Raw genomic sequence first — 15,438 nt, 5'->3', positions numbered from 1 at the left:
CTCTTATAACTGCCATCTGGTTTCTATACAAATTGTAAATAGCCTTTCGCTCCCTGTATTTTACCCCTGCCACCTTTAGAATTTGAAAGAGAGTATTCCAGTCAACATTGTCAAAAGCTTTCTCTAAGTCTACAAATGCTAGAAACGTGGGTTTGCCTTTCCTTAATCTTTCTTCTAAGATAAGTCGTAAGGTCAGTATTGCCTCACGTGTTCCAGTATTTCTACGGAATCCAAACTGATCTTCCCCGAGGTCGGCTTCTACTAGTTTTTCCATTCGTCTGTAAAGAATTCGTGTTAGTATTTTGCAGCTGTGGCTTATTAAACTGATTGTTGTGCTGCTACAGAGTATTAAATTAGTCTCCCCGCTGGAGATGTTAGCTGCAACTCGTAAGACCTGAAAAAGCACAGTAATATGGTTCACAATAAAAAGAGTGTGGAGAAGGGTGTAAAACCGGTTTGTACAGTTATAAAATCAGGACGTCAGATTAAGCATTCTAAAGTAGATCATCAAAAAGTTCAAAGAAATGTTTGTCTTTGAAGTCCAACTGCCTATTTATTTTGTCTTTGAAGTCCAACTGCTTATTTATAACAGATGAGGGTTTGTTTTCATAATGTGAATTTCTTCTAACATATTAAGAAGTAGCCCTTTAGATGCATTTATAAAATTTACATGTTCTACAAATGCAACCTTCATGTCTGCTTGTGTCTGTGTATGTGCGGATGGATATGTGTGTGTGTGCGCTAGTGTATACCTGTCCTTTTTTCCCCCTAAGGTAAGTCTTTCCACTCCCAGGATTGGAATGACTCCTTACCCTCTCCCTTAAAACCCACATCCTTTCATCTTTCCCTCTCCTTCCCTCTTTCCTGATGAGGCAACAGTTTGTTGTGAAAGCTTGAATTTCGTGTGTATGTTTGTGTTTGTTTGTGTGTCTATCGACCTGCCAGCACTTTCGTTCGGTAAGTCACATCATCTGTGTTTTTAGATATACTGCATTTATGGAACATGATCTACTTCATTTATCAATTTTTGTGGTTACTTCAATGGAAACAGCCCAAGATCAGTCTTCCGTCTCCATGGTAAACAACTGCTCAGTACATCTATGGAAGGTCATCTGCTGGACAATACATATTGATGTTCATAGCCATCTCTTTGGAAATCATCCTGATGCTATATCTTTGGTACAGACTTCATTATCTTCAAAGAAACCAACAATATCGAAATTATTTTCCAGCATGCCCATAGAAGGCACACCACACACAAAGAATGTAATGTTTATTTTTTTTAAAATGAACACACCACCGTTTGACTGTATTGTTGTTTATTTAATTATAACCCAGGTTTAAGCCTTTTATACCATTTTCAAGTGATTATATTTATGTCATTAATACATATTGCAGGATATCAAGCTCAACATTGGCCACAAATTAAGAAAAATATTTCCTTCCCACAAAACGCCAGATGTAAAATAATCATCTTGTAAAAACATCAGAAAATAATAGTAGGAGCATGCCATATTTAATAAAAAAAAGTCAACCTGTTTTTCTTAAATATTATTAATTGGGTCATAACTAAATAAAATAACAATAGACAAAAGGTGGTGTATTCATTCAAAAATTATTATATGTCTGCTGTCCAACACAATCAAAAACTGTCTGATGTTTATGTGTGTGTTTGTGTGTGTGTGTGAGAGAGAGAGAGAGAGAGAGAGAGAGAGAGAGAGAGAGAAAAACTGTTATTATTTTAGTGGCTAACATAATCAGAGCATTATTACTGATAAGATTTAGTCATTAAGTACTTTCCTCCTCACTGCAAGGGCTCTTTGTATGTGAAAGTTATCTTGTAATGTCAGTAGTAGTTTGTTGTGATTATTTACTCTAATAAATCTCATGTCTAATTCCATGTTAAATGGTTTATGTCCATGTTTTATCAGGCATTCAGCGGAGGTAGAAAGACTATTTTCATACTCCCAGCTTCTTGTATGTTCTTTGTACCTATTTTTAAAATATATACCTGTCATCCCCAGATATACTGAGTCACATTCTTGGCACTCTAAATGGTGCATACCTACTCATTGATATCTAATGTGTGCTTATTGTATAACTTGACAGGAAATGCCTGACATGGCTCTGTCATTGGCATTCCTTCTGTTTTCTGTTATTTCACACACACACACACACACACAAAAGATTAAAGATAAATAAACAGCAACAGTTGGGAACACTACACACTTTGAACACACGCATTTTAATCACAAAATTAAAAGTGTAAGTGATGTAAATAATGTGTTGTAACAAATGTGGGTGAAAAAACGATAGATATCGACCAGCTGGGGCATGGGGACTAAATACACATCTCCAGGACCAGACATAAGGACTAACAGCACTGGAAATCGTAAGAACAGAATGATTATTTTGTCTCATGACATCTGTGCTACAAAAGTGGATTGAAATTTAAAAAAAAAGATAAAAACATGAAAAAGTGTAACATAGTAACTCATTATAACCACTGCATAATACATTTATTATATGTATAAAAAGAAACATGTATTATAGGCCACTGAAGATGCTACATGTATGGCAATAAACGAACTGCATTTCATTTAGTTACAGAGCTGGAACATACTTCCATTAATTTTGAAGCAACTAAGGAGTGACAAAAAAACAGAAAAAATTATGATGTTTATTTTTATTGTAAAATCATTTTATGTGATTCTGAAATTTTATTTACTATATTTACTAATAAATACATTTTTTGGTACATAATTCTCTCGATTGATACCTGATTGGCTAATGCAGACCTCTTGCTCTCAGCTATAGGCAGAGCCTCCAATATTTATGATATAGCTATACTGCTCTCTCCTGCAGTTGACTGTCATCATTCAGCAGATCCTGCTCCATACACACACAGTCCATCAAAATAGGTATATCTACATTTTGAAATTTTATGCTTGAAACTAAGTTCTTTTTATGGATTCTTCTGATTTATATCTTTGTACTGTATTACAGCTGCAGTTTTGATGACGATCATGTGATGATCAAAGCCACTTGCTTTTCAAATAATGTACCTTGCAGTTTAGACAGTCATTGTTATTTTCAAATATTACATTTGGATCACTGATATCTCCTGTAATGTTTTCAAATATAATTGACTCACAGTTTTTGTAGTTGTAGGATACTATGTTCCAATTTTATGCTTTTTTGGGGGATGAAAAGACTGGGAAAATGGTTAACACAATGTCTGATTTTCTGTCCACACTGTCTGCCTTATAGTCTACTCATACTATTCATCCTGTAATATCACTCTAATTACTGGCATTCAATCATTGGTTATGATTGTGTGATGACAATCCTTTCATTTGATCTGAGCCCAACTGATAAGTATTCATTTGACTGTAATGGCCAGATAAACTACTGATGATTTGTTTTGCCACTAAATCACCTAAGTTTGTGTGGTCCAAAAACAAACTGTCAATAGCTATAGCATGGTGCCCAAGAGTACCTGTAGGGAATTTTACTGCAGCAGATTTCTAAAGTTGATCATCAATGATTTTCAAGTGTTCTCAGTTAGTACTATCTGAGAGATAATTGACATTAAAGTCTCTACAAACAATCCATCAGTTTACATGTGGAATAATCGGGTCTACTGCCGGCTGTTTGTGTCACTCTGGCACAATATTTCAGCCACATAACACATTGTCTTCTTCAGGTGCTGCCCGAGACTGCCGTATTGGAGGATCTTGTCCAGTATTTATGCCCAGAGGGCGCTGGGCACTCTGTTTGCTGTCCACGCCCACCTGGCGCTGCTAGTAAGGTGTTGTCTCTTCCCCGGTGCTCCCTCCGAAGTCCGCGCCCAACTGGGTCGACATCTGTGACAGCTCTCTGAGGCGCATCCTGTCGGGCATTCTGTTCGCAGTCTGCACCCACCTGGTGCTGCTCCTGAGGTTTCGGCCCTTCTCTGGTGCTCCCACAGATGTCCGCGCCTGGCTCATCCACCATCTGTGGTCGTGGCAGCTGTCTGGGGCCGGACACGACGGGCCTCAGAGAGCTGCCACAGATGGCGACCAAGTCGGTTCCAGACGTAAGAGGGAGCACTGGGGAAGAGACAACACCTTACAAGCAGCACCAGGTTGGTGCGGACGGCAAACACAGTGCCCAGTGCCCTCTGGGCATAAATAATGGACAAGATCCTCCAATACAGCAGTCTCAGGTAGCACCTGAAGAAGGCAACAAGTTACGTGGCCGAAATATTGTGCCAGAGCAACACAAACATCCAGCAGTAGACCCGATTGATTATTCCACATGTCAAGATCTCACTGGGAAAGCCTGAAGAGTTAATTCACCATTTAATTTTTTATAACCTTACTCAAGATGTCTCCAGCTGCTTTATGTAAGTCAACATACTTCTTGAAGATATACTGTAAACTGCCAGCATTAATGCCTGTGAGTTTCCTTTCATTATTGTGGCACAATATCCGAAGAGTTGATCAACACTATGCTCATTATTCCGATGGGGCAAGGACTCCTATGTTTGAATATACAGCCACTCACCATTTCATCTTACGGGTCCTACAGTAGTATGACAATAGCTTGTAACCATCAAATTGAATCTGCTGAATTTCAGTGACTTCCATATGATAATCAGTTGGCACTACTCAACTGCTGACATTTCAGCTGCAGTTTCATTTTCCAGTGAGGATATTAGAAGTTCACTCCCTTTATTAAGGAACAGAGCCACAAATTAGCTGTTGTCTATAATGCATTACAGACTATACTGCCTTGTAATATTGTTGCATATCAATAATAATGAACAATTATGAAAGTACAATTTATATTTCAAATACAGTACACATTCTTTTAAGGTGAGCTCACTCAAGCCAAATTCTCACATAACACCTGCAGAATTTCTGTTCTGGCAGTGATATACATGATCTTATAGAAAGTTTCATTGGTTAATACAAATTTCAGTTAGCATGAATTATGAACCTGTTTTTAGTTGCATCACTAATTTTTTTTCATTTAACCTGAATTGACAAAGGTTTCTCTCTTTTTTCTATTGTTTCTCTGCCATAGTTGTGTGAGTAACACTGCTCAACAATCACCATCAACAATGACAACAATTATGACACAAAAAGTATGGAAAAACTAAACCCCATTAATAAGTGCAATTCTGAGTTGATATGTGCTTTTACAGTCTTTAAAGAGGGCTAGTATTAGTAATATTAAGTTACAAGCAGTACGAGGGTAGTCATGGCCACGAGGAAGCAGAAAGCATAGATCTCCTTACAAAACTTAAAATTCTGTGGGAAGTGGCTCATGGTGTATTGAAGAACAGCACAATCACCAAAACATTTAGACTTAGCCAATATACATTATCTATTCTACTTAAAGGTCAGGAAAAAGTTCTTAATGCTGCTATACTGGGTTACAGGTGCAAATGTAAGTAACTTCACAGTGTTATGTATGAAGATGCTGAAACTTTACTTTTAGAATGATTCAACTACATGTGCACTTCCAATCTACATTTAAGTGGAATTATAATTCAGTCAAAAGAAATGAGGCCGCAAAAAATTTAGATGTTGAAGATTTCAATTGTTTTGCCAGTTGGCTATACTGGTTGCAAAAGGTAAACCAAATTTCATCATTAAGATTTATGGTGAAGTTAACAAAGTTGATGAAGGGGGCAAACAACTAGTTTCATGAATTTGACCAAGTGAGTGAAAAGTATGCTTCATCTTATATCTGTGACATAGGGAAAAACTTGGCTTTTTTGGTTATTTTTTCCGAAGTCATCCCCTGGAAATAAAACATGACTTGTAAAATAGTGGAGCGTGCAGTTAACAATATTTAACTATTGTACTTGTATGTAATCCATGGGACAGAGACAAATAATATACTTTTGTGATCTGTAACTCTGAGAAACCACTGTTTGAAGAACATAAACATCTATGCTTTACCTTGCATCTACTCTCACTATAAGAAGACTTGGACTGACACATCATTGAGTGACTTCCTTGTTTTCACTTTAACAAATGTAAAGGTTCACATTTTACCTCCAAGTACACCAAGTCACCTTCAACCTTTGAATGAAGCAGTTATTGTTCTCATTGTGGGAGAATGCAATTTGTGTTGCTGTAAAATGGAAGTGCCAATCAAGATTTCACTGTATGCTATAAAAGCTAGCTCAACATCCTGGAAATCAGAGTCATCATAACACATACAGACCTGTTTTTGCAATGCCTGGAAACATAAAGATCCTAAAACTGTTGATGAGTTAGATGGTGACAATGTTATCATTTCAGCACACAATGGAATATTCTGTAAAACACTGCAAATCCTGGCGTCAATTTTGAGGACTTTATTAATGCAGACAGTGATGTGTGCTCTGGTAGAACCTGAAGTATAAACAGTTTTGACTGACATGCACAACAATGTGAGGAGGACAATATCATTTTGTCTACCCACTAAGAAATGTTACACACTTTGGGCGTTTTGTAACGCTTTGTTTCAACATTTGAAACATTTACAGCTGGTCAATGTGACATATAAATTTTTGGTGCCTACAGTGTCAAGTCTTTCAGTGTCACACAAATATTTATTTCTAAAGGGGATCACTTAAGACTATTTCCAAGGGTTCGCCCCTCTCATTTCTCCCTCATACCACAAAATTGTCATCTGATCTAGTACAAACTGAAAAAATAAATTCCTTTTAAAGCACAGTTTCGTATATAATTTATATTCAAAACCTTACACCTGTGTCATAGAACAAATTCTACATCGAGAATACTTTACACAAGTTTAAGGGAAGAAATGCTTCCGATAATTATTACAGTATTTAAAGAACATCAAAATATGAACAGGCTGAAATGAACAAACAGTACATGAGACTATGTTAATCAATTCAACTGTAAAAAGCTAAGGAGTATATTATTAGCAAAATGAGAAATATGCAAAAGTGAAATGGCAAAATGAGCACTTCTCAATTGAGAGTAAATCAAAACAATCAGAATGGCTGAAAGAGAGCACAATAACATGAGCCATACATGAATAAGAGCTAAGCAACTAAGCAAATAAGAGAATAGGCAAAAATGAGATGCCAACAAAATGAGATGCCAACAAAATGAGAACTGGCCAAACTCCGTCGGCACTTATATACGGTTGGACTCGCGGCGGCACCTTGCGGCCCGTACGCAACACGCATGCCTGTGACTGCAATGCACTCTTAGCGCTCGCGGCGGCGTCTAGTGGCCCGTACGCAAGTTGTGCGATTGCTGTCGCAGGTCGACCCTTAATCTATGATGTTACACTGGGAACTTAGCTGGAATTTTCTTTCCTGTATATGACAGTTTAATATACAGGATATTTATCACTAGAAAATGATCTGGGAGTACTTTTTTTCAAGTAAAATAAATAAACCTTTTCAGTTCTCACATTTGTTGTATGTGTTACTATTGCAAACTAATGTTATAAACAGGCTTGATGTACCCGGTAACACCATAAACCTTCACTTTAATCTTCTGAGATAACAGAGGTACTGCAGTGTTTGCTATGACAATGTGCATAGTTTTGCTGAAGTACTTATGTATGTATATTATGTGAATGGTTAATGCATAGAAAAATCTATACTCCAAAAAAAGTTTTATACTTGTACTCCCAGTTTTTAGTCCCTTGGGATTACTGTTTACTTTACTTTCTCACAGAGTAAACAAAATTTTATATTGCTCAAAATATTCTGTGGAGAATAATAGAAATTTACCTTGTAGTAGTAGATACATTCCTTGTTGAGACTGCCACCTGAAATTTAAAAAAAAAAATAGCTTTGATTTTAAAGTGATAAAACAGTAAATAAATAAAATTCTATAAACGTCCATTAACATTTGATTATTTGAAATAGTGCTTGGAAACAGCGTTAATGCAGACATGCTGTAGTAAATGTAGCAGTTATTGAAGAAAATTTTAATGAAGTAAAAATTAACACTTTATTTCAACAATTTTTGTTTAGCAAAGTAAATAACTATCAAAACCAGTGGTTAAATCATAACCAGACTTCCTATTTATACTTGAAAAACAAAAGTGGCCTGAAACATCCATCTCTCATCGGTCATGTGCATTGAGTTAGGTGAAGAGAAAAATGTAAAATCAGTAAACTGGTAAAGAGAAGAAATGAAAAAGTTTTCTAGCTTAATTGTTATTAAATGTATTATCACACAACAGCAATTTTGAATATTATGCTGCTCTAATCTGACAGCTCACTTAAAGGAACATCATAGTTAAAACATCTGGTCAGTTGCACCCACAGAGGAAATTTAAAGGTATAATATGAAGTGAATCTGATAGGCAACAGACATGCATGTCTTATACATATGAAATAAATATCACTGTTAACATGAGGACAGTGTCGTCATAAAACAAACAGTTGTGAATTCATACGACTTAGAGTGTGCTGCGTCTTGAGAATGACAGAAGAGTAGAAATTACAATAGTGAATAAATACGTTTAATAACAGAATGAGATTTTCACTCTGCAGTGGAGTGTGTGCTGATATGAAACTTCCTGGCAGATTAAAACTGTGTGCCCGACCGAGACTCGAACTCGGGACCTTTGCCTTTCGCGGGCAAGTGCTCTACCAACTGAGCTACCGAAGCACGACTCACGCCCGGTCCTCACAGCTTTACTTCTGCCAGTATCTCGTCTCCTACCTTCCAAACTTTACAGAAGCTCTCCTGCGAAACTTGCAGAACTAGCACTCCTGAAAGAAAGGATATTGTGGAGACATGGCTTAGCCACAGCCTGGGGGATATTTCTGGAAACATCCCCCAGGCTGTGGCTAAGCCATGTCTCCGCAATATCCTTTCTTTCAGGAGTGCTAGTTCTGCAAGGTTCGCAGGAGAGCTTCTGTAAAGTTTGGAAGGTAGGAGACGAGATACTGGCAGAAGTAAAACTGTGAGGACCGGGCGTGAGTCATGCTTCGGTAGCTCAGTTGGTAGAGCACTTGCTCGCGAAAGGCAAAGGTCCCGAGTTCGAGTCTCGGTCGGGCACACAGTTTTAATCTGCCAGGAAGTTTCACATTTAATAACAGTTCAAAGTGAAAACATTTTCATTTTTCATAGCTGTGGGCATACAAAAAAGGAGGAAAAATAGTAAGGAAAAGACACTCACACAGGATAATACTGTTACAGCTATGTGGAAAATATTATACAAAAATAAAGTAAAAAAAAAAAATACCATAAACTAAAATGGAGGCAACATAGTAACATGACTGGAGAATTTAAGGAACATTATGTTACAATAACAGGGAGAAATCCAAAAAGATCGAAAATTAGAATCAGAAATGGATCACCTTGCAATAATAAAAGTAAGATTTCTGTCCAAGAATAATAGAAAAATGTATTTCTAAAAATTAAACGATTTGACACATTAAAATTTAAAGAAAGTAATGTACTATTCATCAAGAGCCTGACAAAAATGAATTCAGGAAAACGGAAAGACATGCAAGAGGAATTAATCAGTGCAGCAGAAGATTTCAAAGCGAACATATTAAGAAAACATGGTGGACAATGAAAAATGACATTACTTGAAGAAAGACTACAGACCTGCAAAAATGTTATACTAAAAAAAAGGAAGAACTATTTGAAGAATATAGCCACATCATATATGAAATAAAACAAAATCACCAGAAATGCTAAGAGAAAGTTGGAGAAAGAACAATTACATTTGACTGATCAGTATGTCAAGGAAAAACAGTACACTCTTCTATTAGTTATGTAGCAAGAAAGTAACCAAATTTTAGTCAGAGTATCATTGTTTTAGGAATGAAGGCGATGACCCGGCATCAACAACAGAGACAACTGCAAAATTTTAGCCATATTTTCTTGATAAATTACTTACTTTTGGGGAATTACAAGACATACTGGAATTTAGCATAGCTCTAAGGTAGTCCAAGAAACAACCGAGCATAAAATGATTAAAAAAATAAACAGTTCTGAATTCCACAGATTTTAAAACACCTGCAAAAAATAATACAATAACATAAATTCTAAAATACAGGAGGATATCAAGCAGTGCTTGGAAGAGGTAAGTTGTGTAATTAAAGTATCAATAAACACAAGCTAATATGAAAGCAAGGCCTGAAGACCTAAAGAACACTGGTGTAATCCGTAAATTTTAAAATGGCTTAAGACTCCACAGAGAGATCAACCTAATTCATAGTTCTTCCAAAATCTTAAATAGATAAGAAAATAAAGGAGCCCTTAAAAGAACACTAATAAATACAATATGCAAAGTAAAATCACAGCTAAAATGTCAGATTCCTTTGAGATTAGGGTAGACATTAGACAAAATGATGGACTATTTCCACTGTTGTTTAAATGTGTACTTTGAAAAGTGATCAGAGAATAAAAGAGGTAATTGTCAGACTCTAATAGCAAAAGCAAAAACTAAATGGTTGGAAGATTGATAATCTCAAAACTGACTGCTGATAGTCTGCAGATGATTTAGAAATTTCAGAGGCACAGAGGAGGCACAAAAACAGATATAATTACAGAAACAGTAAGAAAATAACAACTACAAACCACCTTTGAAAAGCAGACAACATGACTGCAACATCCAAATCAAGCATAAAATTTGGGAAAATCAGAAAAATACAAATTTAATTATCTATGAGAAGTTATTCAGCCAAATGGAGGAAAAAAAGAAAAAGCAGTTGCAAGTATGAGCAAACATCAGCTGTATGGAATGATGACAATGAAAATTTCTGCCAGACTGAGACTTGAACCCAGATTTCCCACTTATCGTGAGTGCTCACCTTACCGTTAGGCTAGTCGAGCATGTTCCACAGCCAGACCCAAAGTGCCATGAAACATGTCTACAACCTGAATTTGTATGTTTATTATGTATAATCCCATACAGGGGAGACATTTTAATTGAAAGTCTCTTGCCTGGTGTTGGCAAATAAATATAATATTGCACTGCCTGTGTTGTTCAGAATTATTATGCAATGTATCTCTGTACAAGCATGAATGTATGTCTGAAGGAACATTGCATTATAATTCTCAACAACACAGGTACTGCAATATTGCAAGGTTATAAGAGATGGACTTTGCATTTCACTTAACAAATTATGTTTTTAATAAACAAACTTCTCTGAAACTGCAAAAATTCATAACAACAAGGCAGTCATTTAGCCAGATTGAAGGTATGCAACAGAAAACCTAAATTTAGGGTCAATAAAAGAAAATGAATAAATTAGAGAAAAGAAAGAAAATATTATGAAACAGAACAACTGCATAAAAATTAAAATTAAGAAGTAACACAGAAGTATACAATCATGTACAAAGAGACACATTTATGGAAAGAGGACTAATTTCTTACAGGCACACTGAATGAATGGATTCTAGTTTACTGACAAAAAAACTGCACAGCATTTTAAAAATTAAAAGAAAAAGCCAGCTGGCTTAGGAAAGTGCATGAAGGCTCAGAAGAGACTGGCATAAGCAATCAAAAAATTAACAGCAGACCTGAAAATAGAAACAAAATTTTGAGGTGAGTACATCTCAAAGATCAAACAGTATCAAAAAACAAGCAAGAAATTGGACAGCAAAACTGCGAACACAGAAAAGTTAATGGATGAAAGAGTAACATAAAACTAACAAAGGCTTAGCTGAAGAAAAAAACAGTGGTGCCATGTTTGTAATATTTCTGCAACATAGCACAATGATACTATATGTACTGCAAGCAAATTACAGCAAGCTACTCACAGTCTCTCTCGTTTATGTAGATGCAAATATAAAGGACAGTGAGGTGAGAGTGTATTAATAAGTTATCAGAACTGTACTTAGGCTCACAGTAAGGTGAAAGATATAGTTACCGAACAACAGAATATAAGACTACAATTACTGTCTCATTACGGTCATCAATTTACTCAATCTGATGGCCACCCTGGAGAGCACCAACAACAGTTAAGTACACTGTTTTATGCAGTCTGAACAGAGCAAATAAAATCTCATTCAAAGAACAGATCAGTCAAGTCTTTGTCAGTAGGGCTGAAAATTAATTTGGAAAAATGAAAATTCATCATGCATTCAGACTTAAAGACACTAATAGTAAACCAGCCATTTGCATATGACATCAAATGCAAGGGACTGTTCCACATCTACAGCTATACACCTGTGGTAGCTGTGCCACAGAAATGCATGAACAGACCAGAGCTGCTCATAGGTGGCATAAGCTAGCTACATTAGGTATCCCTTGGCACACATACTTACTAATAGGCAAAAATTTCTCCCTGCGGTGACACACATTTCCTGCGAACACCACAATGGACACTGATCTGCACCAACTAGTCCACAATCTGGCCATCTACATGACAGCACACAACACAAAGGTCAACTTGTTGATGCACTCACAACTAGCGAACAGCAAGCACTGCAGCAGCAGCTCATCCAGCTACCGGTGTCCAGTTCGCGCAATTGTCACTGCAGCATCAGCACTCTGGCAGTACCCTGACAAATGTCAAAGCAGCAGCTTAGCAGCATTTGGTGATATCATGGCAAGTGACAAATTGTCAGCCTCCCTGTTCATACCCAACTGCCAGTTGCAACTAGCCTAGGCATATCCAGCTGCAGTGGAAAATCAAGGGGTTCCTTCATAATGGAACAGGCTGGCAGTGTGAAGTACCTAGATGATATGAGTCCCAATCTATCCACTCCCCCCCACCCCCCTCACAAATCTACACTAAGAGACTGCCAAAAGGCCAAGGTGCTGTCTCTTAAGATGGCAAACAGTTCAATGATACAAACATATATCACACATCACAAAAATTTGGACCTCGGACTGTGCTGCACATTTACATGGACTTTCACTGTAATTGATGTGAAGGAGCCCCAATCATGGGAGAGGATTTCCTCAAGTTTTATAACTTAGTAGTTGACACTGCGAATGCCAAGCTGACTGATTCAACAAGAACTTTGAAGATAACAGGACAGTGCCAGCCAGCCACATTCTTCAGCCTGCTAACATCACTAGGATGCATGTGAAATCTAAACATCTGTCACACTAGCCAGCCGAAGGCTAGACACCAATGCTTTCTCACAGCTCCTGAGCTCCACTCTCCAGGAGGGGATGTGTGTGGCAGTCGTGCTGCAGAAATGTGTGAATGGAACAGAGCTGCTCACACCTGGCACAAGCTAGCTGTGTCTGCTGTCCTCTGGTGTACGTACATACATACATACTGATAGGCAAAATCCTGGCAATGTGTGGGATGCACGGGTGGAAGGCAGCAAAAAGCAAGAGCAGTGCAAGCTAAGACACTGTTCAGTACAGGTGCATTTCCTAGATTCTGTCTCTGTGAGCTGGGGACAATGTGCTTTGGTCCCAATGTAAGCTCCCCACTAATGAGGTGTGGAAGTTTGTTTGGCTCTCTCCATTTGTTTTCACTTTTGTTTCATCATGTCTGCGAAATACGTGGCCCCCATGATTGCAAAGAAAATTCACTGCATTCTGGGCATGTATCCATTGTTCTTCCATGGTCATAATTCCTGTCAACCTACCATTGCCATAGCCTACATCCTGCACATATTCAGTGGATATGACAGTGAAGTCAGCTCACTGCACAACTGACATGTAAGTGGAGAAACCACAAATTCCCACTTCACACCCTGTGCTGTGTGACTGGTAAACTTTTGTGTGGGCTAGAATCTCTCAAATTTTATTTCCTTGCTATCTTCTTGAGATATACACTGGAGGAAGCAATATATTGGTTGATTCTTCAGGAAAAGTATGCTCTTGAAACTTTATCAGTAAAGCACCCCAAGACACAGAAAGTCTCTGTTGCAGTGTTTGCCAAAGTAGTTGGCTTAGCATTTCCATACTACTTCTGTGCTTACTAACTTCAGACAATGGCCTTGCAGCAATGGTAACACCGGTTCCCATCACATCACGAAAGTTAAGCTCTGTCAGGTTGGGCTAGCACTTGAATGGGTTACCATTCGGTCTGCCAAGCACTGTTGGCAAGTGGGGTGTACTCAGCCCTTGTGAGGTAAACTGAGGGGCTACTTGATTGAGAAGTAGGAGCTCTGGTCTCGTAAAGTGACATACAGCCAGGAGAGCAGTGCGTTGACCATTTGCCCCTCCATATCCGCATCTAGTGTCGCCTGTGGGCTAAGGATGATATATCGGCCAGTCAGTACTGTTGGCCCTTCATGGCCTGTTCCGTCAAAGTTTTAGTTTGTAAATGAACTTGGAATGAAATGTATTGCTCTTCTTTGGATATTCTCTACTTCATCAATCAATTCTATCTGATACGCATTCCAGACTGGCAATAAATATTCAAGTACTGGTAGAATGAATGTCTTGTTAGTTACCTCCTTTGTTGATGGGGATACATTTCCTGAGGATTCTTTTAATTCATCTCAGTCTGGCATCTAACTTACCCATGATTAATTTTCCACATTGAACATTAAACATTTACACACTGAAAGACAAAAACAAACCACAATCAAAATTTTGTTCTGATGGCTCTGTCCCTCATAAGAAGAAGAAGAAGAAGAAGAAGAAGAAGAAACCACACATCACCAGCTGTCCATTAGAAATGTTTTCCAGTAAGGAGAGACCATCATAACTTGAAGCAGCAAGGAGAATTGCGGAACTCTTCCTAGGACACTTTTTCTCACAATGTGTTTCTTGTAAAATAAGTTTCTTTTGTGCCGATAAATCTTGCTGGTTCAAATTATCAAATAATTATCAAGTGAATCCATGGTGGAACCCACTGCTGCACTAACAGGTTCTGCAACATGGGATTTAAGACATGGGAGAGCGCATTCTTGAGACTTTATTACCTCTTACTCAACTCTTGTGATAGTTCTTCATTAGACTAAATAGAATATTGTCAATTTTCCAGAAAAAATTGTTCCCAAATGTGGGATCAATTTATATTAGAAAACAATGTACACTCATAACATTTAGTTTTATTTACATATTTTTTTTATTATTTATTTTTCCCTGTGATAAATGTTTTAAATACAGAAGAAAACGTTGATAGTTTCAGTATTACCATCTTCTACTGTAGACATTGTGTACTGAATATTTCATGTTTTACATGCACCTTTGTTTTAATCATTTTCACTGTATCTTTGTCTGTGCTTTACTCTTACTGTACTGCAAAGAAGCTGGGATTTGGAACTGCTTTATGGAGCACCCACGAGATTAGTGATAGTGGTTATGAACTGTAGATTAAAACTGAAGAAAGTGCAAAAAGGTGGGACTTTAAGGAGATGGTTCTATTCACTGGTGCAATACCGCAAGAGGATAACCTTCCCTGGATACATGGTTCTATAAGAATGTTTCAGGGCACAAGCACTAGCAAATATATCACATTACTATATCACAGGTAAATCTGATTATAATACTGTAGCAAGGGGAAACTTAATTTTATACCTAAAAATG

The 15,438-nt window shown here is 37.4% G+C and overlaps 1 protein-coding gene across 1 annotated transcript in view; it reads right to left on the bottom strand.

Moving 5' to 3' along the window:
* LOC126108570 (uncharacterized) overlaps positions 1-15,438 on the bottom strand; it is a 195,973-nt gene that overhangs the window by 22,822 nt on the left and 157,713 nt on the right. The window contains exon 7 of the mRNA XM_049913861.1: positions 7,754-7,791. Within this exon, the coding sequence (XP_049769818.1) occupies positions 7,754-7,791 (38 nt within the window). The remainder of the gene's footprint in view (positions 1-7,753; positions 7,792-15,438) is intronic.

This window comes from Schistocerca cancellata, chromosome 11, assembly GCF_023864275.1.
Source record: "Schistocerca cancellata isolate TAMUIC-IGC-003103 chromosome 11, iqSchCanc2.1, whole genome shotgun sequence".
NCBI classification, from domain to species: Eukaryota; Metazoa; Arthropoda; class Insecta; order Orthoptera; family Acrididae; genus Schistocerca; species Schistocerca cancellata.
The sequence above is the reverse complement of the archived record's forward strand: the minus strand, read 5'-3'. Positions and strand labels throughout refer to the sequence as shown.